Source organism: Pan troglodytes, chromosome 2 (assembly GCF_028858775.2).
Source record: "Pan troglodytes isolate AG18354 chromosome 2, NHGRI_mPanTro3-v2.0_pri, whole genome shotgun sequence".
NCBI lineage: Eukaryota > Metazoa > Chordata > Mammalia > Primates > Hominidae > Pan > Pan troglodytes.
Window position 1 is genome coordinate 174,141,309 of NC_086015.1, and position 24,661 is coordinate 174,165,969.

General features: G+C 37.1%; 1 protein-coding gene, 1 long non-coding RNA gene and 1 other non-coding gene across 6 annotated transcripts in view; 1 reads left to right on the top strand and 2 right to left on the bottom strand.

The window, feature by feature from the left end:
• The window catches only part of LOC129143652 (uncharacterized), a 663,501-nt gene that overhangs the window by 541,065 nt on the left and 97,775 nt on the right, over positions 1-24,661 (top strand). For all 3 annotated transcript variants that reach the window (XR_010155385.1, XR_010155383.1, XR_010155384.1), the window contains one exon: positions 80-232. This is a non-coding gene — a long non-coding RNA (uncharacterized LOC129143652). The remainder of the gene's footprint in view (positions 1-79; positions 233-24,661) is intronic.
• LOC112208883 (U1 spliceosomal RNA) lies at positions 77-240 on the bottom strand. Its single transcript, XR_002943431.1, has one exon. It is a non-coding gene; the product is annotated as a U1 spliceosomal RNA (small nuclear RNA).
• The window catches only part of SLC2A2 (solute carrier family 2 member 2), a 30,387-nt gene continuing 7,281 nt past the window's right edge, over positions 1,556-24,661 (bottom strand). Inside the window, exons 2-11 of one of the 2 annotated variants that reach the window (XM_516875.7) lie at positions 23,704-23,796; positions 19,637-19,899; positions 15,116-15,240; positions 12,294-12,409; positions 11,091-11,253; positions 10,433-10,620; positions 7,715-7,819; positions 4,273-4,374; positions 3,400-3,603; positions 1,556-3,310 (exon numbers count right to left, since the gene is read on the bottom strand). In XM_516875.7, coding sequence (XP_516875.2) covers positions 3,110-3,310; positions 3,400-3,603; positions 4,273-4,374; positions 7,715-7,819; positions 10,433-10,620; positions 11,091-11,253; positions 12,294-12,409; positions 15,116-15,240; positions 19,637-19,899; positions 23,704-23,796 — 1,560 coding nt within the window. In that variant the 3' untranslated portion in view covers positions 1,556-3,109. The remainder of the gene's footprint in view (positions 3,311-3,399; positions 3,604-4,272; positions 4,375-7,714; positions 7,820-10,432; positions 10,621-11,090; positions 11,254-12,293; positions 12,410-15,115; positions 15,241-19,636; positions 19,900-23,703; positions 23,797-24,661) is intronic. The other variant, XM_016940187.2, reaches the window with a different exon arrangement.

Genomic DNA, 24,661 nt, shown 5'->3' on the forward strand with positions numbered 1-24,661 from the left:
TTAGAAATATCAGGTTTGGATTTAGGAATTAGATAGCCTAGTATCTCTTCTGATTCTTTGTTGTTGTTGTTTTTTTCAGGGGAGCGCATGAACAGAGTCACCCACTACTACAAACTGTGCAGTTGGGTTTCCCACATTTGGGGAAATGGCAGGGGTCAGCACATCCGGAGTGTAATGGATGAGCCGTGCCCTGGAAAAACCACCTTTGTGATTGTGATAGCTCCTCTGCCAGGTTAGTAATCTCTCCTGATTCTTACCATTCCCTCGTTGTGAGATTGTTTCTTTGAAGTAAGAAAATATTATCTTGAACTTATAAAACTCTTTTTTTTTAAAAAAAAACAAAAATTTGGAACTATCTCATATATGATCATTCTTTATCCTAACAGTATTGCTATGAATACTAGTTTTAGGTAGCATTTATTGAGTACTGTCTTTGTACCAGGCACTATGCTTAGCACTTCATGTTTAATCCCCACAACTCCCTGAGGTAGGTAATATTACTGTGCCCATTTTACAAGAGAGGGCTCGAAACCCAGGTTCATGGAAGGCAAAAGACACAGATGGGGATATTAATACTCTGGCCTTCCTGAACTCCCCATTAGACTGTGAACTCCTTGAAGTGTAGGGGGAGGGAGCAATGCCTTACTATATCTTAGCTGCATTACAGTGCTGACCATGTAGAGGAAAGTAGGGAGGAGGAAGCTAAGATAGGACATTTTCCTGGGAGTCATGACAGTGGGCAATCCTAGATGTAGCAGGTGAATGCGAGACCAAAAACTCTAATTCTCATACTTCAAACGAGCTAAGAGAAAAATCACATTTGTAAAGACATTAGAGTATAGAAACACTTCCACAAAAATGAGAGAGTACATGGAAAGTTAGGTGTTCAAATTCACATCTAATTTCCCTGGGATTAAATTTAATTAATTACGGTCAATTTTATTTTTTATTATGATGTATACCCTTGAAGACTTAAAATTTTTTTATTATAGTAAGCTAGTTCTTTGGTCCTCCTATAAAGCTTTATCGGCTTCTTTCTTATTTCCCTTTAATGTTTCTTGTCAACTCACATGTATCTCTGCAAGGAAAAAGTTGTAGAAGGGGAACAATATAAGGTACTTAAATTTCTCTGAGGCAGAAAACTTCAGGGTCTGAATTTCTGGTGTTTGTGGGCCAGTCAAAATAGTGAAGAAGCACTTAAAAGTGGTCTTTGGAATTTTTAATTTAAATATTTACCACTTTATTCTGTTAGTAAATGAGATCAGGAATAGTCATTTGATTAAATCACATGTATCACCTATAAAAGTGTTAAGCTCCTTTATCATTGTTTACACTGGGCTTCCCAAAGGCCATCAGCATCCTGAAGAAGCATACAAGAGCCACCCAGGAGCCATTTTCCTGCTCCTGCCCTATTCAGAGACTCTCTATTTTTGTCCAGAGTTCACAGTTTAGCACAAAGATGTCCTGAGTTATTTAAGCTCATTTTGACTGTATCCTGAAATCCCAAGTGAAAATAGTTTATCCCAAATTGGCCCAAAAGAAAAACAAATCACACTGAAAAGAAACAATTTCTTGTTCTTTGGACTGTTAAATTACATATATGTGAACAACTTTAGAAAACAAAGCAAATGTTCAGTGGTTTTTAATTATTTCACTCTTAAAGAGTACTTTTTAAAAAGTGCTTTTCTTCAATACACATTAAAGCAAACATAAGAAGGATTGATCAGTGCTCCAGTTGGTGGAGAATACAGCCTAGAGATACATTAGCACCCTGCTAAGCTTTTGGGACCCATCAGAACTATATTTCCATAATTGTAAAATTGACTGTAAGCTAAAGTCTGTTTAATCATCTGTGTATTTCCAATTTGCCTATGTAGGTAAAGGCAGATTGATAGTGTACAATGCGTGTTAGTAATGGCCATAGAATAGTTTGGCTAGAATCTGTATACAGCTAAGACAAAGAAGGAAATGTCAAAGGAGACGATTATTTTATGTTAGGAACACACCATAAAACAATCAGTCTTTCCAGGAAAATTAAATAGGGATTTTGATAAAGTCTGAAGCTGAACATTTATGAAGTTTCAGAAGCCCACGCTCAGGAATCCTCAAACCCTACCTTTTCAACTTATTTTGAGACATAATAATTCAGAAAATATTTTTAACAAACTGATCAATCCTTTACTTCAAATTTTCTTACATTAGATTTGATCAAACTTATTAGGAGTTTGAGGTAATATACCAAATGTCTGACTCATGATTGTTTGAGTGTATGTGAAAACCAGGCTGTGCTCAATTAAAAAGCAAAGCAAACTATAACTCAAAGGATTGTGCCAGAAGGGAATCAACATGGTTTTATAATAGATGTTAATGTTAACTGATAACCCAGGCTATATGATCAGGTGAAACCTTTTTAGTGTTAAATCTTGCAAAAACCATTTGGCCATTAAGTAAAGGAACTAAAATGGTTTTCTTTTCTGAGTGCTGAAAGATTTTGATAAGCCTACCAAAAATGAAAGTTTTTCTCTATAGACATTTTTTATATACTCTATAATCCATTCCACATGAAAATACAGAACAAAAGTAAAATTTTAAGCAAAATACAAATTCTAGTACTCAAGAAAAAAGCTGAGTGTGATAAATGGAAGAGTTGTCTATTTTAACATGGAACTTATTGCCACTAGCCATATCTCCTTTAACATAAGATATATGGGTAAGAAAATTCCAATTTAATGATATTCAAATATATAAATATTAGTTGCATCCTCAGGTTTCTAGTTATGTGTTAAAGAAATGATATGTTGAAATCTCTTCAATTTTAGAAGAACCTTGTTATAAAGAACAGAGCTAAAAATATTAGAACCACCTGCCCTTTAGTGTAACAAAATAAACTAGCCTTTTTGGTTTACTTAATTACAGTCTTACCATCAAAAATATATTCTCTAACTTAAAAAAATACTTTTTTGGTAATATTTGATGACATTTCTGATGAGAGCACATAAAAATAAAACAATACTTAAAGATGTGGATATAAAATGCTCAAGGAATCGTCATTTAAAAACAGATGGTTCCCTTATTGTTTCTGTTCATGTCAAAAAGCAGGGTTTTTTTTTTACACAGTCTCTGTAGCTCCTAGGAATTTCATTTCTACAGCAGCTTTTGGCCTGTGGGCTGAGCCACTCTTCTTTTGGAATTCTGCAGCAATTTCCTCAAAAGACTTTCCTTTGGTTTCTGGAACTTTAAAAAATGTAAACAGGGTAAAGGCCAGGAGCACTCCAGCAAAGAGGAAAAACACATAAGGTCCACAGAAGTCCTGGATAGAAAGCAAACACAGACTTTGAGTTAGCAGTTGTTTGACCCTCTCTTCTGTTCAGTAAATCTGTGGAATATTAGGCTGCTTACCGCAATGTACTGGAAACACAGAGCTACAATGAAATTGCAGGTCCAATTGCTGAATGCAGCTATTGCTAAAGCAGCAGGACGTGGTCCTTGACTGAAAAACTCAGCCACCATGAACCAGGGGATCGGGCCTGGCCCAATTTCAAAGAAGCTGACAAAGAGGAAGATGGCTATCATGCTCACATAACTCATCCAAGAGAACTTATTCTGAGGAGAAAAACAAAAACAATAGTGGGACTGAGATCATTTGGCTGCTTTTTCCTTTAGCTAAGTAGCCTCTGAGTTCACAGGCAGGCATACAACTTTTTATAATGTATTTTGTTGAAGCAAGTATAAGTTATTCCATTCTGAAAGAAATTATTCTAGTCTGAATCATGCATAACTCTTTAGATTTCTTATAAGGAAATCCTCTGGATTAGGATTTTCCTGTAAAAGAGGCAGGGCAAGGATCCAGTGACCTTTGCTTCTGCTCATACTAAGGTTTCCAGACAAGATGTGTAGCTCCCTGTGAAGTAGTGGATGACAATGCCAGGAGGGCAGAGGTTCAGGTACATGCCCAAGGTCACACAGGAAGCCATGTGGCAGAGTCAGCATTAAAACCCAGTTGGCAGTGAATCCAGAGCCTATGCTCTAACCATGGGTACATGGCCTCCCTGGATGACAACCAGAATTTACATGCTGATATTCAGTCTTAAACCCAAGAAACTAGTTCATATTTTCTTTATATATCTCCTTTGATTTTATGCTGTTGCTCTGGCTTTATTTCGTAAGTCAGTCTCAAATATTTTTGAATACAAAGCACTTTAACCTGGACCACAGAGGTGCCAGGTACCATCATATGTTAATGAAAAACCTCAGTGCAGGCACCAAACTTACCAGCAGCACAAGTCCCACTGACATGAAGATGGCACAAACAAACATCCCACTCATTCCAATTAGAAAGAGAGAACGTCGCCCTGCCTTCTCCACAAGGAATACCTAGGACAGTTTTAAAGAAGATTATCTCAGTTTTGTGAGTCACAAAATATTGACTGTTTACTTAAATCATTTTTACTGCCAAAGAGGTCATTTTAATTTATATAACAGATAAGAGGCAGTTCCATCCTTCCATTTTACAGGAGTGAGATCAAGGTGGGGAGTGACTCTAGCCCCAGGTGGCAGAGCTAGTTTCAGTGGACAGCGGGTAATGATCAAGTATCTGCTTAATTTAGTCACATTGGTTTGAATAGACCATTATAGAGATAGAACCATAATGTTACCACTACTCCAGGATTATCACTTTGGGTACAATATTCACAGACTGTACAGCTGGGGTCTCTTCCAATAGATGTCCTGTACCTTTAAAATGTGAAGGTTCCACATTTAAACATGACATTAACTTATTTTCTAATAATTATCCTAAGTTATAATTACAAGGGTCTGTGCACTATTGACACCGGAAACAGTACAACTGTTCAGGTGTCAACTATTCTCATCCAATTTTCTCACTGCTTAATAAAGTCCTATTATGACCACTCACCTAGCAACATGTGGAATTTGATAATTGAACCAAAATAGGCCTGCATTTTTCTGGTATGCTTAATTGTATCTTGTGCTGGGAGTGAACTATTCGTTTTAAAAGTTAGCACTTTAAAGCAAAGGGTTAAAATGCTTTCTTATCTTAACTGAGGAGATACGTCATTGATTCCTTTAGTTTTGTGGACCTTTGCATTAATGGTTAAGTTTTACAATTAGCCAAGACCAGAGTTTGTTATACTCTTGCCTGATCCTTGGAATATTACCAAGGCTGGTGAGTCACTCTCCCCCTCACCCCCCACAAAACTTCCTGTCATAATTTCTCACTTTGGCACCTGGTGAGCAAGTTGGCTGACTCATCAGCCTATCAGTAAATCAATAGCAATCCAATGTCTTTAGTATAGTGAGCTCTGGCTCTGAAGACATCTTAGAAACATTTCACCTACAGTGAAAGCCTGTTTCTCAGAGGCACACTCATATCAGAGTTTTAAATCACTTCAGATAGGATGATAAGCTAAGAGCACATATTTAATTATTGAGAAGGAAGTGGGAAAAAACAGACTTTTCTCAAGTTCATTAAATTTCTCTCTATATTTTAACTCTTTTATTATGATATTCAAAACTGGCTTGGTGCCACCATGTCAAGCTACCAAGAAAATAGAAGCATTTCTTTGTGAATGAGCTCCCTTACTATAAACTCTAAAACTGAACATCTTGAAAATTGAGTTGGCCTCTGTCCCTGAGGCCTGGTGTGCACTCAGGATGAGTGTGACAAGGAGTGAGACATGGTCAGTGGCTTGAGATGTCTGCCCAATTAGAACGCTCATCTTTGCCCCAGGGCCTCACGCAAATCCTGGGTGCTTAGTTCCAATTTGGTAGTCACCGCTTCTTTCTCAGTGTCATCCTGCTTCCTAGATCCCTCCATTTTCTTTCTGCTTTTTTTCTCTCAAGATTACAGGCCCTCTTCTACCAGCCCATTAGTGTGGAAGAAAATATAGGATGTGGAACACAATTAGTGTGGAGTTGGGAAAGTCTCTCTTCCCAAAAACAAATTGATGTTCTTCCAATTTGGTGAAACATTAATATATTCAGTGCATATTTCTATTTGCATATTTTTATTTGAAAGTACACACACAATTTGGTAACATTGGTTAATTTTGGGGAGAGAAACTGGGTGACGGAGGGACTATCCTTTTTATACTTTTTGAACTTTAAAACAATGTTTCAAAAATTAATATAATTAAAAATTTTAAATGTGATCTGTAGTCCTGGAGGCTTAATTAATGATTTGGACTGGTTTTTAAAGATTATGTCACTTCCCTGTTCAAAAACTTAAACAGAATCAAAGGATGGACTCTAAAAAGGTACATTCAAAATAATTAGGACACTGTCTTAAACAACTCCTCCCACATCAGTAGGGTTGGGAGCCGGGTGCAAAAATGAAACTTTACAGAAGTTTCCTCTTTAGATTTTTTCAGAATTTAGGCTACCTAATCTTGACAATTTGATGCTTTACATAGAAAATCCTATTATACACAAAATGTTTTAATAATAATCTACTATAAAAAATATGTTGAAGAATTTGTAAAAAATATTCCAGGAGACAAAAGGGTGAATAGTCCCTTGGATTGCACTTCAGAAACAGGTCTTGATTGATTTAGAGTGGCCTTTTGGTTTAAACAGGCCTTATCTCTAAAGGTATGTCTACAGAACCATTGGCGTTTCGTTATTATCTGTTTTTCCTGCTCTTTCCAAGGTCCAGCACTGTTTAATGTGGTCTGGACAAACCTGCCTTTTGATCTGGGTAGCCAGGCTGTAATTTATTGATCACCCTAAGGTAATAGTTAAGAGTTCATGTGCAGAGAATAAAAAACAAGTGACTAAATTATATTGAGTATAGTATTGTGACTAAAATTGAAAAGAATAAACTTTTTGCTGTTTTTATCTTGTTGAACAAAGATAAAAATAAGCTCAATGACTCTCATTCTACAGTGAATTACATTAGTTGGGGAGTTTTTGTCTTTATTGTTGTTTACTTCTTAGATTATTATGTTAGATATTCTTGTTGTCAGGTTCTTATATATCCTTAATATATAAGAACCATCACTTCTTATATAAAGTTATTTGGTTTTAAGAAGAGTATATGACTTTTTTTTTTGTTGGAAGAAAACAATAACATTTCTAGTTACTATGTCGCTTCCCTCATAATCTCACACATACTCTCATGCATCACCAGAAACCACAACCTTGTGAACTACTTGGAAGCTCTGCCCAATGGCTTAATACCATTTGCTGAGTCTGTTTAACTTTGCTTAAAGGCTTAAATGTCTGTTAGAGAGGGCCTTGTTTATTTATTTTTATATGTTTCCCCCAAGGCACATGGTAAAAAAAAGAATTTGAACTATGTAAAAAGAGGAATCTAAGTAGACCATCCAATATCAATAGAAATGACAAGCTGTCAGTTACTCCCAAGGGGTTTATGTACAGAGAAAAGAAGGAACCTAGGAATCTGCACAAGGAGGAAGTTCTCTGTGTCCCCAAGTGAGTTAAAAATTCACAAATGAGTGACTAAATGGCATCCCAGCAGTGCAGAGAACCAGCGATTCACCTCAGTTATGCCTAATCTCAATGCAGTGGTTGGCTTATTCAAACAGGACTCTTCGCATGACTCACTTGGGTTTACACACTTAGAGCATGTGTACAATAAGTCATTGATTGCTTTTAGAGCCGAAGTTCCCCCCCCCCCCCTTGCAATTTCTGGACTAAGGAACAAGCAGAGTATTTATCTAGGGCATTGACTTACAGAGACAGCAGTGAAAACCATGTTTACAGCACCAACTCCAATGGTTGCATAAACAGGTTTGCTGATACCAGCCGTCTGAAAAATGCTGGTTGAGTAGTAAAAAATCTGCAAAGTAAAAACAGGTTAGCCTTAATCTTAAGAAGTCTGGCACTGATATCTTTAAAGCAAGAAATATTTTAGATTGTTTATTTTTAGTTGTTTCTATAGCGGCATGCACCCTAGAACTTCGTACAGATTTTCTCCTTCCAAGGAAGAGAACCCTCAGTCTTCCTTTAGTGTTTAAAGCTTCTGATTGCTTAAACGTCCTCCTTATATTTAGTTGAGAACTCTGCTACTGCATTTTCTTTATTTTTGTAAATAAATTGAAACGTTTTGTTAAAGTATAATATACATAGAAAAGTACACATAAATATGCAGCTTAATTAATTTTCACAAACCGAACACACCTATGTAACTAGCACCCAGATCAAGAGATAAATAATTTCCACCCCTCCAGAAACTTCTTAAATCTCCCTTTATCACTTATCCCAAGGAAACCACTCTTACAACTCCTGACATCATAGATAAATTTTGTCTACTTTTGTACTTGATGTGAATGGAACCACATAATATGTATCATTTTGTGCCTGGCTTCTTTTAGTCAACATTACCTTTGTGAGAATCATCCTTATTGTGTATTGTAGACAGTTCACTATCATTACTATGTAGTATTTTATTATATTAATATACCATGATCTACTACTATTCTATTGATGAGTATTTAGGTAGCTGCCATTCCTAAATGAATAATTTACTATTCATTAGGCTATCAGAAATCCTCAATTCAATATTCAACTCTAGAAGCCACTTGCAATTTCGTTTTTTTTTTTTTTTTTGGAGGAGGGTGGGAGGCGGGTGTAATTATTCTTTTTCCCTCCTTGTATTTATTGTGATTTTTGCCTTTTGCCTTCACCTTAATATTAAACAGACATATAGTACCATTGACTATTGACGTTTTTAAAAATTGTCATTTTAGAAAACTTGAAGCAAAATGAAAGTTAACGCTCACTTAATATATGTTTGTTGTAGCAAGACACATCATGATGTCAACATTTTAAAATGTCTTTTAGCTATTGATTATGAATAGTAATAATGAATAGTGATTATGAATAGTGCTGCTAGGAACATTCTAGTACAATCCTTTTGGTGGAATATGTATGCATTTATAACTAGGAATAGAATTGCTGGACCATGGTGTAGGCATGTGCTCAACTTTGATAGATATTGCCAGATAGTTTTTGAAAGAAGTTATGACAATTTTACAGTCTCACCAGCATGTATAAGAGGTCTAGTTGCTATTGCATTTAATCCAGAAAATTTCACTAGTCTCAGTAGACATGGAGAAATTTTGTTCACAACCTTTCTAATAGCCTTTTAAAATTTAGTTATGTTTATATATTTATGTCTTTTAGGTCATTCTGCTATCCATCATCCTTTGTCATTCCTTCCCCACCTAACGTGTCCTATTGCTGGTACCTCTTCCTGCAGACAGGACTGAGGTAGAGGACTGTGCCAACTGTGTTCAGTGCATAGAGGCCTACAGCACGCTTCACACTATCCCACCATTTTTAGGCTGCCCAACAGCCTCAGGTTCAACATTTCCTAGATTCCTCTTTAAGTCAGGCACTGGGATGGAAGCTGAAACAGTAAGGTTCAGAGAAATTAAATTTTATGCCATTGAATATACAGACAGAGCTGAGATGGGAGATATGAGTTTGGTCTCTGAGCCTCAAAGTTATACAGAGTATTAATAAAAATAAACATCAAGGACCTCTTAAAGGAGGACGGAGACCACAGTGGAGTTTGTGGAGTGAGGTTCAGGTCTCATTTTGTTTCAATGGATGGGAATTACTTCCTTTGCCTCCCCCAAGTGTTTGCCCATCTCTCAGTCACCCACAAAGTGTCCCATGTGGATTTGGCATTGGCTCACTACAGCAAAGTCCAGTTTACATTTTTAACAGCAACAAAGGGGAGAAGTGGTGTTTTTTTTTTTTTTTTTAATCTAGTTTCTTAACAAATGCTTAATTTTTTCCTCTAGTAGTTAATTGTCAGTAGAACCATCTTGGTCTGCATGATGCAGGGGTTTCAGTGTAAGACCTAAAAGCTAGCTAGTTTAATGCTCAGTATGTTTTTCAATCATGTATTGTCTACCGTCCTTAGTCACCAATATCATGCCAGTTTACTCTATTATTTATTTTGTGTGCTATCTCCTCAAATGGAGTGAAAGTTTCTTAGATGGCAGGAACTGCTCTTTGCACCTGGCTATCTGGTATACTTCATTTAAATAGATAAAGGGAACCCTTGACTCCATTTGGCTTGGGCTATCAGAAATCCTAAATTCAATACTCAACTGTAGAAGCTCCTTGCAGTTTTTTGGGGGAGGGTTGTATAATTATTCTCCTTTTCCCTCCTTGTATGTATTAAGATTTTTGCTTTTTGCCTTCACCTTAATAGATATATAGTACCATTGACTGTTGACACTTTAAAAAATTGTTAAGTAATTTTAGAAAACTTTTGAAGCAAAATGAAAATTAATGCTCACTCAATGTACGTTTGTTATAGCAAGACCCGTGATGCCAATACCTTAAAATATCTTTTAGCTATTTAAACTTGTACCCCTTGCCTTCCCTATTTTAATTCACTGTGCTCTTAAGAGTTAGTGGGTGTTCTTAAACTTACGCCATTGATTCCAGAAAATTGCTGAGCCACGTGCAGCATCAGTGCCACTAGAATAGGCTGTCGGTAGCTGGAATTGGTGAAGAGCTGAATTATAGAGACTTTCTGCTCACTCGATGCTTCTTCTCTTTCTTTTCTCATTTCATTAATATCTTTGGTGACATCATCATATCCTCTGAGTCTTTTCAAGCCTGTCCAAGAAAATGATCAGGTTGAAACAACTCAGGTCAAAACAAAAAGAAATTTATTTTTATGTTAATGAAAGAGCTACATTTCTGCATGCCCCATTGTATTACTTAATAGCATGGGTGTTGGAAATTCTTTTTTTGTTAAATTAAATCCTGCTCTTTGATTTAAAAGAAAAATAGAACATTTGGCTTCATCTTATGACAAATAAAACTATGATCCTCATTATATTAGAAGCATAATGCTGGAGGGATCTTTTAGAAACCTCTGGTTGAGTCTAATACTGTGTGTATGGATTTCTGGTTTCGGCTTAAGTGAATGCCTATGGGTGCCAAATGACATGCACCAGTCATATAAAAGCGATTTTGCACATTCTTCTTACATTTAATCACCAACTTCATGTGGAAGGCACTGTTTTACATTAGCTGATAATGCCAAAACAATAGGAAGAAAGAAAAACCATCCACAGACTTACTTTGTTTTGCTTTGACTTCCTCATCTAACTTGATGTAAAGGTATCTGGGGCTTTCTGGACAGAAAAAGAGTAGCAGAGACTGAAGGATGGCTCGCACACCAGACAGGCCAAGCAGGATGTGCCACAGATCATAATTGCCCAAGATAAATTCAAGACCAATAATCTGAAAATGCAAGGAGGAAGTATATCAACTACATAATACTTTGGATCTACCTTTTACACTAGTTTGTTGAAAAAGTACTTTGGCTATTTAATAGTAGTCTCTGACAACTTTGGTTCAAGTAACGGAAACTGTTACTATTGTATCTCACTTTAACTAAATTAGGAACTATTTGTTCTATAAGGAATTAACCTAGGTTTTTTTAATCTCACTTTAACTAACTTAGGAACTATTTGTTATATAAGGAATTAACCTAGGTTTCATTAACTCCAATTGGACAGTCAGGATGAGAATCAACCAAGCTTAGACAAAAATACATACTTGATATCTAAAGCAACACATAGCTGTATTCTCCAGGCAACCAGATAGAATAATACTGTGTTAAAATCATCCATGACTTTGGACCTTTGCTTGATATTTCCTTCTTATATTACCCAGAACTTATAGAAAGGGGTTTTATAGATAGAACAATTACTGTGATGAGAACTGTCTTGGCGATTCCTATGGCAATAGTTTATAGACTACCCTCTGGATTGTCGTAGGTGTGGGGTCCCAGACTCCCTTTGACACCATAGGGTAGAAGGGAAGGATAGACTCAGCTGAACAGGAGTTCCTGGGGCAATCACTTACATATTAGATTCCCAAGTAAGATGTTTAAAACAAAGGAAATCCAGGCAGTCAAACACGAAGTTTTCTATTTCTTGACATCTAAATGGAATAATTTAACTCTAGAATAGCTCTGAAGTTAAGACCTGGCTTGCCAGGTCACCTCCAGTGCTATCCCACCAACAATTCCAAGGGGAAAAGTGAGGAGTGATAATAATTTACCTTTGAACGAAAAAGTCTATGTCTCTACACCACCTCCACTACCACTGGTAGAATTGGCTTTTCTCTCTGTGCTGGTCTACAGTGAGAATGGACAGTCAGGGAGGGACGAGATGGATGAAGTGGAGGAAGTACAGTAGGGGATGCCATAGTAGTAGTGGTACCGTAGAGGATGAAGTAGATGGGTGCAGTAGGGGATAAGGATGGGGAGTTTTTACCTGACTAATAAGAATGCCCGTGACGATGGCCAGCTGATGAAAAGTGCCAAGTGCTCCCCTGAGAGCGGTTGGAGCAATTTCACCGATATACATAGGAACCAGGCCTGAAATTAGCCCTGCATGAAACATGAACATAAATGTTAAAGTGCAACCAGAACTATCTCAATAATAACAATTTGGTTTAAGTACAGTATATATCTTGAATGAAAGCCCCTCCCTGAGTTCATTGGAAGGATGAACCCTTGTTCCTAGGTATAGACATAGTTTGTGCAGGAGATATTTGATATGACCTCATATGCAGTTGTAGTTGGAAACATGAATAGAAAGAAATGCTTAGTCATGTATTTGACAGTTCTTCATTACATCATCTTATTTAATTAAAATTCATGTTAATTTTTAGTTTACATCATAATGCCTTAGGTTATCTTCAGAAAAGAAATTGAAGAATGTTTTAATAATATTCTTAATTAGGGCTCATGGGATTAAAGGAAATCAGAACATATCTCCACCAACCTCTTGATAGATGTTGAGTAACAACTTGCCAAAGATCACAAGCAACAGAGCATTAGTGTGAGAACAGCATGCCCTATCTGAATTCCACAACGTAGAGGGCCCTCAAGATCACTGTTAAGGTGGTGACGAGGGGCGAGGGGAGGTGCAGAGAGGTAGAAGAGGTTAAGGATCTTAAGGACTCTTCCCCAGTTAGAAACCAGGGAAACGCAGCTTCTTTATTCTATTCAAATATTAGGCTTCGAAAACATTTTATTTGAAGAAAGACTTTTGGTACTTAAATGAATACAAAACATTGGAAAGCACTAGCTCATTCTGCCTTCTGAAGCTTTCTTAAATGCACATGTAATCAGTCGTGCTGGAAATGGTGGAATGTCCAGCCATTTGCTGACTGCGTAAAAAGTTCAGAGACTATCGACAGGCAAGGCTGAATTAAATGTTTGGCATTTTCTTAACTATTTAAAAATAGGATTTGCAGAGGCTTCTTCTTAGAAACTACCTGCCTATCAAATTGAAATGGATGATCTTTGTGTAAAAGATGCTTTGACAATTGTTTTCAAAATATATTTTTTAATGCTTCAAATTGTTCTTAATGTCTCAAATGAACATTTACATGTGTGATAAGGTATCTGTATTTCAGCTGAATTTTACAGGTGACTTTTAATGTGTAGCCTGTTGATCTTAAGTAAGAAAAAAAATCATTTATTTGGCTCAATTCTAAGTTGTACTATCTTTCTGTAATAGCTAATACTATACCTGAAAAACAGAATAATGTAGATAAGCTCACAGGTCTGAAGTCACATGAACTTGAAGTCAAATTATATTTCCTATAATTTTTAGGAACTTTAATGCTCAGAATAGGGCCAAACATAATTTTAGAAGATAGTTGGGGAGTACAAGTTGGTTGGCTATGCTAGTTAGAGGTTGTTTTACAATATATTTATAGCATTTGTTTTCAATTTTACCAAAAACATTTTGTATATTTTTTTCACACTGTATTTTTTTAAATGGAGAGAAAAGAAAGAAGAATCATAATTGGGACTTCGTTCATAGTGTTATTATCTGCATTTTATGGGAGAAGAAACTGAGGCTCAGATTTAATATTTAAGGCCATGCAGAGACAGTGCCAGAATTTATTTGCTCTGAATCCAAAGCCCTTTCCACATTTGGGGTTGACTCTTTACCTTGATAAAGCTACACTGATCTTCAGTTATTTTTATTAACAATGAAAATAATAAAAAGAGATTTAATTAGACTGTTAACTTGATATTTTAGTCTTTTGCTTCAACTGATCATTGAAGATACATGGAATTCAAGTCTTTTCTGTAGGTAAAAGTGTTAAAAATACTTTTATATACAAATCTTACGTCCTCACCACTCCTTCGCCATCCCCATGGATAGAGGTGCCTTGAAAGGCAACTACGTTTTGTGAAAATGGGTTAAAATCTCAACCTAGCACCGTCAAAATCAGAGCTTCATTGGCAGAAGTTACACATTTAGCCATTTGTTTTAGAGAGAGATTGAATGATTCTCCCTTTCTTCAGATGTCTGCTAATTAGTTGCCTCTGAATGTTTGAAAAGCTGTCTCCAAGAACTAGCGATTCCCACTATTCAGAATAAAGTTTGTGGGAGGAACCTCCTTCCTTTATTCTGAACTTTTAAATATCAGCTGCTTCTCTCTGATTCACTTTCCCTATGGACACCACCACTGTAATGCTTCACTCAGTCATGTCTAGAATCATACAGGGCTGGGGAATGTGGTCTAAGAGATGGGTTCAGAGTGTTAAGGTCTTGTCAGATAGAAGAGATGGAGACATGGCAGCCAGGTAGTCCATAAGGGCAGAATTAAGGGTCGTGGTATAGCAGTCTCCCACTGTCTGCTATACCACAGCAGTAATAACAACAGCTAGCATTTACTGGTAGCTTACTGTATGTCAGATTCTATGCGGAACGTTTTACATGTGTTCTCACAATCACCCTATAAGGTAGATATTATTATCCACTTCATTTAATAAATGAAGCAACTGAGAGTCAGAGTTAAATAATTTGTCTGTGATCATACAACTAGAAATGATGTCATTGCCATGGACGAGAACCTTGATAACATCATAATTCCTACTTACTGGTCCCAAACCTCCCAACTCAGGATTTCAACTTTATGCTATTGCCTTTCCCTCTGTGATGTCACCCTAGACTCAAAAATATCCCTGAATGCTACCACATCCGCCTTTAGAGTTACTTTCAGACAAAGGTAGGGGTGTGTGTGTGTGTGTGTGTGTGTGTGTGTGTGTGTGTGTGTGAGTGAGACTTACCACAATATAGTCCTGATATGCTTCTTCCAGCAATTATAAGTATATGAGATGGTCCCAATTTTGAAAACCCCATCAAGAGAGCTCCAACTAATGACAGAATGTTTGCTACTAACATGGCTTTGATTCTGAAATTTTAAAAAGCAAGGAATATAAATTCAGCATCAAAACTTGCTAAAATTATTCGCTTTCAGAGCATGTTGAGATTTTTTTTAACCTAAGAGCAATTATTTTAATTTTGCTGTAAAAGCTAGTCGGGGAATCTTGAACCAAGTTTGCTAATTTGACTCATCTATGGACTAAAGTATTACTAATAAGCAAGACTTATGATGGGATAACCTAGGTTGCATCCACCTGATCTCTACATTTTTCTATTTTATTTTGAGACAGGGTCTCACTCGCTCTGTCACTCAGGCTGGAGTGCAAAGGCACCATCATGGTTCATTGAAGTCTTGACCTCCCAGGCTCAAGCCTAATCTCTACATTTTGATAGAGATGATTCAATCCTGGTGAGGACAAGCTTAAGATAACACTTATGACAGTTTTTCAAAGAGTTAACTAAGTTTTCTCTAAGTTGATTGTTTTAAAGAATAATTGTCTGGTGATAGCTAAATTCAATTCTATAGTTGTAACCGACAACTTTTTTTTCTTTCAGTGGCACAGGTTTTTAATCTAGATAGGAAAGGAACTTTCAAAGTTAAATTTCCTTTGTATAAATTATTTGGAAGTAATTTAACACATACTTTTAAGCCTTATCTAGAGAATTATAATTATCTGTATTTTAATATTGTATGCCAGCATATTTCCAAAATCTATAAATTAATAGTGACCAACGTAAAATACATAATAGAGCTGACAATAGCAACAAAAACACTTTCAAAATTAATCAGATGAAAATTGACAACATTTGCAGATATCTGTTACTTTTATTTCTAATTAATGGGAAAGCGAGGTACACAGAAAACCTTTTTTGCAGTCAAGCAGATAATGGTAAGGCCAATAAATGCCTGAGTAGACAGGTGTGAAAATGTTTGTGCCAAAAGAAATGTAAACGTCCTTGTTATATTCTATTTCACTGCTTCAAACTTTGATAGGTGGGCCTTTTCCATGCAAGTATCTTTAACACCAACCAAACAGAATTTTTTTTTTCTGGAGCATAAAACTATAAAGTCACATACTGCAGTGATTGTCTAACATCCACGTGATAGGCTAAATCATGTCCCCTGGCAGCCTACAGCATAATCCCCAGACTCTGTGAATGTTATGTCACATAGCAAATGAGGTTTTGCAGATGTGACTGAGAATCTTGAGATGGGGAGATTATCTTCAATTATTTGAGTGAATCCAGTGATGTAATCACAAGTGTCCTGCTAAGAGTAAGGTAGAAGAGGAGCAGGTGATAGGATGACAGAAGTAGAGATTAGAATGTTGTGCTTCAAAGATGGAAGAAGGGGCCACAAGCCAGAGAACTATAGTTGGTCACTGCAAGCTGGAAAAGGGCAAGGAATGCATTCTTCCCTCAGAGCCTCCAGAAGGAACCAGCCTTATTGGCATTTTGACTTTAGCTAACTAAAACTGAGTTTGGAATTTTGACCTCCAAAACTATAAGAAAACATATTTGTGTTGTTTTAAGCCACTAAATTGGGGATAATTCATTACAGCAGCAATATGAAATAAGTATAGGGAAACAGAGTGATTTAGAGCTGGCTAGCCCCAGAGCTACAGAGTAGAAAAACAGTTTAAGGGGTGTTTAGTAGTTTAGACTATTGTGAAATGCTTTTTATCTACACAGGGACAGAGGGCAGGCAAATTCAATAATTGACCTTAACAAGTTGTTACCACCTAGCTAATAGTCTCTTTTATTAGGGGAAAAAAGATAAAAAGTCATAAAAGAAATAGCCTGGAAGAATCTTTGATGCCAGATTGCCCTAAAGTCCCCTTTCCCTGCCACCAAAGGATGCAGGAACACTTTATGTAATTTAAATTCTTTTAACTTCTGTTCAGATATTAGAAATGGCCACAAATAAATACTTTAAAAAATACATGAAATAGCTGAATCAGGGAAAAAGAAGCTTAATTCTATGTAAGCATATTTCTTAAAATCTGACTCTAAATACTTCAGATAGTATAGGCTCCATTATTGTCGTGGTCATGGTCATTGTCGTCGTCATCATCATCATCATCATCATCATCAAAATGAGGCCACATTTGGTGTTTGCTTAATAAATGTCAGGCATTGTTTTAAACCTTTTATATTTGTTGTCATTAAATCCTCACAATAATGCCATGAGGTAGGTATTATTTTTGTTTTCACATTGCAGATGGGAGGAAAACATCTTAGAGAACCTAATAACTTGCCCATTTTCATACAGCTATTAAGTGACAGGTCTTGGACTTGATCTGTGTGAAACCAAAGGGTAATGTATCATTTTAATGAGTTCCATTTTTGGTGGGAAAGAACGCATGCCTTCAAAGGCAAGCTATGCATCGCTTCCTTTACTCATGGTAGTGTGGATTGCACAGACCATAGTCTTCTCTACCGTACCCTGGTAATTAAACTGTAAATGCATAGGTTGAAAAAATTGGCCTTGCAAACCCAAAACTATAAAATGGTGGCCACAGACATCTGTTGACTATTACACAATTGCAAGGAAACACTTTTTTTTTAAAGGCAATAATGGAAGTATTACATTTTTATTTATTTACTTTTGACTGGTACATAAATGACACTGGTAATAATGAAAATCATGTCACTTCTCAATGAATCTCTCTAGAAAGATAATTTTATGGGGATACTGATAACTTTGTCTTAATTTTGATGTTGAAGTTATGGACTTTTGGGCTGCTTTTCAAGGGGGATCATTTTATTACTAAAAGCTAGGAGAAACCTCACTTTTTGTTTACCATAGGTCATTTGATACGTGGTCATTTGACATTGTTTTGGGGTATAACCATTGTTGATGCCAAATCCTAAGACTTCAGAGGGTTTGTATATTGGCTCCATTAAGTGTTAATTAAATGTTAACACTAATTAAATGTTTTAGGTTAAGTCACTGAACTCATCAGAATCTTACCTCTAAATGAGGGGCAACTAGGGTTTACATTTTTTCTTCAGGAATGAGAAGTAGTATAAAATATCAGTAGTTGCTAAATGATTTGTGCATATTTTAGAACGTAATTTAATTTTGCTTAATTTGATTTACTTAAAAAAATTTTTTTAAATTATTTTTCCTTTTTCCTTTTGTCTGAGCCCGCTTGCTAGGGAATAATTTACTTTAGCAATAAATAATTAATCTAGAGAATTCTCCATTTACTACTTAAACCAACTTGATACACATTGAAATTATTTTTGAATTTTTTTAAATGATGAAATTCAGTTTATTAATCTGTATTTTACAGATTCTTATTTAAAGTTCAACTGAACATCAGCAAGTTGATTAAAATATAAGAAATTGACCACTGTCTTTTATGGTGGAGAAAACTCCATTTCAAATAAAAATAATAATAAAACTTGGGTTACCATGATATTGCAGTTAAGAAAACTTATAGTCATATTATATAAAAGCTCCAGTATAAGAGGAAGAGTTATCAGAATTTTAATAACCAGAGAGCTAAAAATTATAATTTATAATAGGAATTGAAAAAAGCTAAGTGAATTATAATCCAGAATTATTAAACTAGTTGCCTAAATTGTTATTTACATCTTTAAGGGCATTTTCACTTTCTAAATTTTTCATATATTATTTTTATCATGAGAAAAAAAGGCAATGCACAAAAGGTGGACTCAAATAGGAGAAAATCTAAAAAATAATCATTTGATATTCTGGTTTTATCTCCTCTTTATATAGGGTGGGAAATCCTAACAGCTGTAGTCCATTGCATGAATAAGTAAAATTTGAGGGTAAAGGAGTTCCACTGATATTTTTAATCCAAAAAACCTAACAGAAACTCAAGTGATAAATGGGGGTATCTCTTGCTTCATCTCTGGTTGGGGCTTTGAGATAGCAAGCAGTACCAGCAGCCAGAAACCGCATAACAAATACATTGGGCAATTGGGAGTTGGGGATGTTGACTGAACCTTTGAACTTGACTGATCCGAATGCAAAATTCTAATTTAAAAAGGAAAAACTGGATGTTTGAGACATAGTGTGATTTGGTGAAGCAAACAATGGACTCCCAGGTTAAAAACTCTAATTAGTCTCTTCTGCTGAGTTCCTGAGTTAACCGTTTGTGTAGTGGTCTCCTAGTATATTTTATAACATACAAAGCTAGAGGATCAAAGCAATTATCTAGAAATACACACAAAACTCATGTTTGGTATAAATGTCTGAACAGTTAACCGAACTGTCGCAACAGCTTTTTTCATTGATTTGATCTAACACTGATATGCCTCATAGGGTCATGAGTTGAAAAAACAACTCTAAAGCTATTCCACAAGAAGAAAGATAATATTTTTCTAAACAAGTGTTAGGAAAATGAAAATATGAAAGTTTCTGTTTATGCTTATTTATGAAATTTGCCTACCTTCCAAGTGTGTCCCCAAGCCACCCACCAAAGAATGATGCAATCATTCCACCAACTGCAAAGCTGGATACAGACAGGGACCAGAGCATGGTGATTAGTTGAGCAGCTGCCACAGTCTCTTCCTCAGCCCAAGGGGTTGGTTTTGGGTTCATTGAGTATGAGATTGTGGGCAGTTCATCTGTGCTGTTGATAACATAGTTGTTGATAGCTTTTCGGTCATCCAGTGGAACACCCAAAACGTGTCTATAGTGGGATATTATTACCTAGGAGATGAAGAAAAATAGCTTTACTATTTCAAACATTCTATGTATTTTTGTTTTTGTCTTTAAAGTGTTTGTTACGTGTTTAAATAGTACCATCTCAATTATGTGTTTTATATACATATAAACATGGATAGATTTGTTTACAGTTGGCCATATCCTATAAAACAAAGGTTATAAATTACATTGCCAACAAGAACCAGGCAGGAACAAATAAATGAAGGGAACATGTAATACTTTGATGACTAGGGGACTAAAATACATTTTCTACTATTTGGGACTAATAGGGAATGGTCAGGATTGTGGAACTAGAGGAGCAGGAGGAAGCTGCAAACGTGAAACTGGTGTTGGATGACCTTTAACTTTTTAACAGAAAGTCAGAAATCTGAGTTTTTATGTAAATTTTTTCGAGTTTTAAATATTGGCAACTATTGAAATTGAAACTATTCTGCAGGCTAGGCCAGGCGCGGTGGCTCACACCTATAATCCCAGCACTTTGGGAGGCTGAGATGGGCGGATTGCTTGAGCTCAGGAGTTTGAGACCAGGCTGGGCAACATGGTGAAACCCTGTCTCTACAAAGAATACTAAAAATTACCCAGGCATGGTGGCACATGCCTGTAGTCCCAGCTACTTGGAGGGGGCTGAAGCGGGAGGATTGCTTTAGCCTGCGAGGTTGAGGCTGCAGTGAGTCAAGATGGAGCCACTGCACTCCAGCCTGGGTGAGAAAGTAAGACCTTGTCTCAAAAAATGTATATATTCTGCAGGCTAAAAAGATACATTTTCATGCTAGTGTTACTTCTGCACAGCAGGATTTAAATTGACTTATACATATTTTAACAGAATCATAAAAGTGGATATAAGAAAAAAGACTGGGAAAGTTAAGATGAGGGTCAAAAATAAAGTTAGCATACAGAATTCAAACACTAGATGGTGTATCTTTGTTGGAAGTGAGCTATAGATTTACCAGTAAACTTCCTAGCCACCAGGGCAAAGAGAGGAAAACAACCGGGTATATTATTGATGAATTCCTAAGATAACAATAAGTTAGTGGCCCTTGAGAAGGTATTGAGACCCAAAGGAAGTTTCTCCTGTGGGTCCTCATAGAGTTAAGTGTGTAACAGAATGGACAACATTGGAAACTAAATTTCATGGAGCCATATTTTGTAATGTGCTTCATATAATTCAGATGAATTATAGGACATGGGAGGAAGACGAGGCCATCTTCCTCCCATGTCATTCCTCTCAATGATGATTTGGTCACTATTTAGCATCAGTGAGCTGGGAGGGTACTCTCTGAGAAGGACCTGGAATGCAGCTGCTCTGGGTTACTAGTTATGGGCAAAGGCCTGTTTGCTAATGCCAGCTGAGTGAGGGGAAGAATTGAGCATCCTCTTATAAAAGAAGTCTGATCAAGACATTTGCCTCAGACTGGGTGCCGTAGCTCATGCCTGTAATCTAGCACTTTGGGAGGCCAACGTGGGCGGATCACTTGAGGTCAGGAGTTCAAGACCAGCCTGGCCAACGTGGCGAAACCCTGTCTCTACTAAAAATACAATAAATTAGCCAGGCATTGTGGCTGGAGCCTGTAATCTCAGCGACTTGGGAGGCTGAGGCAGGAGAATTGCTTGAACTCAGGAGGCAGAGGTTGAAGTGAAAATCTCCAGCCTGGATGACAGAGTGAGACTTTGTCTCAAAAAACTAAAACAAAAACATTTGCCTCACTAGAAGGCTGCCTTATATGAATAATATGCATAGAAAAAAAAAAGCTGAAGGAAATATCCAAAATGTTCTCAGCAAATAATTATGGGTATTTTTTTTCTAATACTGTCTTCAGTAGGCATGTGTAATTTTCATAACCATACGAAAGTGTGATTTTAAAATCCTTTCAAATAATCCCAAATGTCATTCAGCTGATAAAAAAAGGGCTTAAAAAAAATCATTCTTATGTAATGGTGTTTCAGCAGCTCTTTAAATACAAAAGGAAGGGCCTATATATAGAGAGAGCACTAACCTGGACGCCAGTATGGGGATCGCTGTTTTCAGCTCTGGCTCTGGGACTTGGATTGAAGGAGGTGAAACCTTAGCCTAAGCTTCCATCTAAGACTGGAGGGGATGGTTTAATTTTTTCTTTTTTTTTTTTTTTTTTTGAGATGGAGTTTTGCTCTTGTTGCCCAGGCTGAAGTGCAATGTGCGATTGCAGCTCATCGCAACCTCTGCCTCCTGGGTTCAAGTGATTCTCTTGACTCAGCCTCCCGAGTAGCTGGGATTACAGGCATGTGCCACCACGCCCAGCTAATTTTGTATTTTTAGTAGAGACAGGGTTTCTCCATGTTGGTCAGGCTGGTCTCGAACTCCTGACCTCAGGTGATCTGCCAACTTCAGCCTCCCAAAGTGCTGGGATTACAGGAGTGAGCCACTGCGCCCGGCCAGGGATGGTTTAATTAATGATGTGATAAGGTCTTCCACAAAAAGAGAAGGGGCTCTATTAATCAAGTCATGGTGATGTTGAATGTTAAATTGTTAAATGATGTTAAATTGCAGGAAACCTGCTAAATTGGCATGTGTTGTCATCACCCACACAAAAAAGATATGACCCTTGTCTCTTGACCCCCAGCACTATGCCCTGGATCTCTCAGCCTGCCACACTCCTGATGATTGTAGCACCTAATCGGAGCATGTCTTTCAGCAGGAAGCAGCCCTTTTCAGGTGATGGATTATGGTCAGCACATATTTCACATATCCACACCCTGCAGTATCTTTCATTTTCCTTGGGGCTCAATGTTCTAAAAGAAGCAGAGGAAATATAATGGACTTACAGAAGGCACCGAAAAAATGTTTGTACCTTCACTTTATGCCACCTCTTCCCCAGGTTCCTCTTCTCTCTCTTTCATTAATTCACCCCTCTTTATTGAGTACCTTCTTTATGCCAACTACTGTGCTTGGCCCCAGTGATAGGAAGAGGAACAATTCATCAGTCTTGCCCTCAATGACCTCACAGTCTGAGTTAGAGCAGAGGGGAATGAAGTCCTGGTTCCCCGACTTACGGGCTGTGGGAGCTGAGAATAACATACCTCTCCCATGTATTCACTGAATACCAGAACAGGGATGCACAAAATATATGAGAAAAATGGTTGAAATAACTTGATTAAAAATTCACCCAAGGAGTCATCGTGGAGAAAATCCAAACTTTGTTGAGCTTCTTGAATATTATTTTAAAGTTTTACATTATTTTACTTTGGGTCACCTATGGGAGACAGGAATGGAGGGGGAAGGACCATAATCTCTTTCAGTTTAGGGCTTCTTAAGGTTTTAATGTAGACTGGAAATGGGCATAATAAGGTTGTTGAGAAGATCCAGTTGGGGAGATCATATGTTAAAGTACCTGATGCAAATAAGCAGGTGCTCAAAAAATGTCCCCTGAGTGAAACATATCCTTATTCCCTGGCACTTTTCATTCGTGTATGGCTGAGATCTCTGAATGAATGTTGCAATAAGCTCTTTTTTCTTTTTTTTTTTAAAGTATCCTTCAGCACATGATATTCTGCCTGGAGTTTTCTGTGAGCTCAGCAAACAGCAGAGTCAGAGATTAAGAATTATTTATTGCCTCCTTTTTTTTCCCCCTGCGATTGTTAATTAGGGAGTCAAGGCCAAGTTATCCGCTTTGGAACAGTGCACATCGTACCTGACAGGCCAGGATGGCCTTGTGTCTCCCACGTGGACACCCTTTATCTCTGTGTATGAGGAACATATGATATCTATCACTGACAGAACTTGCCAAAAAGAGAACTTCTACATATTTCACTTGCCTGTTGAGGTGCATTGATCACACCAATGTCATATCCAAACTGGAAGGAACCCAGCACAGCGGTGATGACAGTGAAAACCAGGGTCCCAGTGACCTGCAGGGGGCGAGACACAGGGCAGGGAAACACCAGGCAATTTTAGTTTCCCGTCTTTCTGTCAGGCTGCAGCTTAAACTTCTTACAGGCTCCACAGGCTGGTTCTTTCCCCTCAATATCGATTTGCAGTATGCCCTGTGCTCCAGGCTGGCAGGTGTTGTTCATACAAGAATGTGAGCCATTCATCATTTCCCCTATGCTGCTAAAACTCAAAGAAGTTTGGGACAGCTTCTTCCAGGGGAGGAAACAAACATTCTTTTCCATATATGTGTATGAGAATAGCATACCTCTCCTGTCTATTCACCGGATACCAGAATAGGGATGCATAAAATATATGAGAAAAATGGTTGAAATTACTTGATTAAAAAAATCCACCCAAATAGTCCTCATGCAGAAAATCCAAACTTTGTTTTATATATATATATTTGTTGATATGTGTGTGTGTGTGTGTGTGTGTGTGTGTATATATATATGTATATATATTCAGAATCAGGATTGAGAACTAGAATAGCTGCTGATGGAAGGGAGCCGCCAAGATAGAGCCATTATATCATTGGGAGCAGTAAAATAAGACACCAGTAATAAAGAGATGGGGAGCTCTGTTGGATGTTGCCATGGTGACAAAAATACTCATATAAGAGGCATTAGCTAGCCTTTATCATGTTCCGCATCAACATCCAGGGAAGGGTACTTTTCAGGATTTGCATCTAGTTCAGCCTAGAGTTGTAGGATAAGGGCCATTATTTTCTCCCCAACTCCCCAACTCCATGTAGTTGCAATGAAACTGTGTAGAAAAGGGGCAGAACATTCATCCCCTTGAACTCATATTTACATGTCTAACTATCTTAGAGAAATCACATCATGC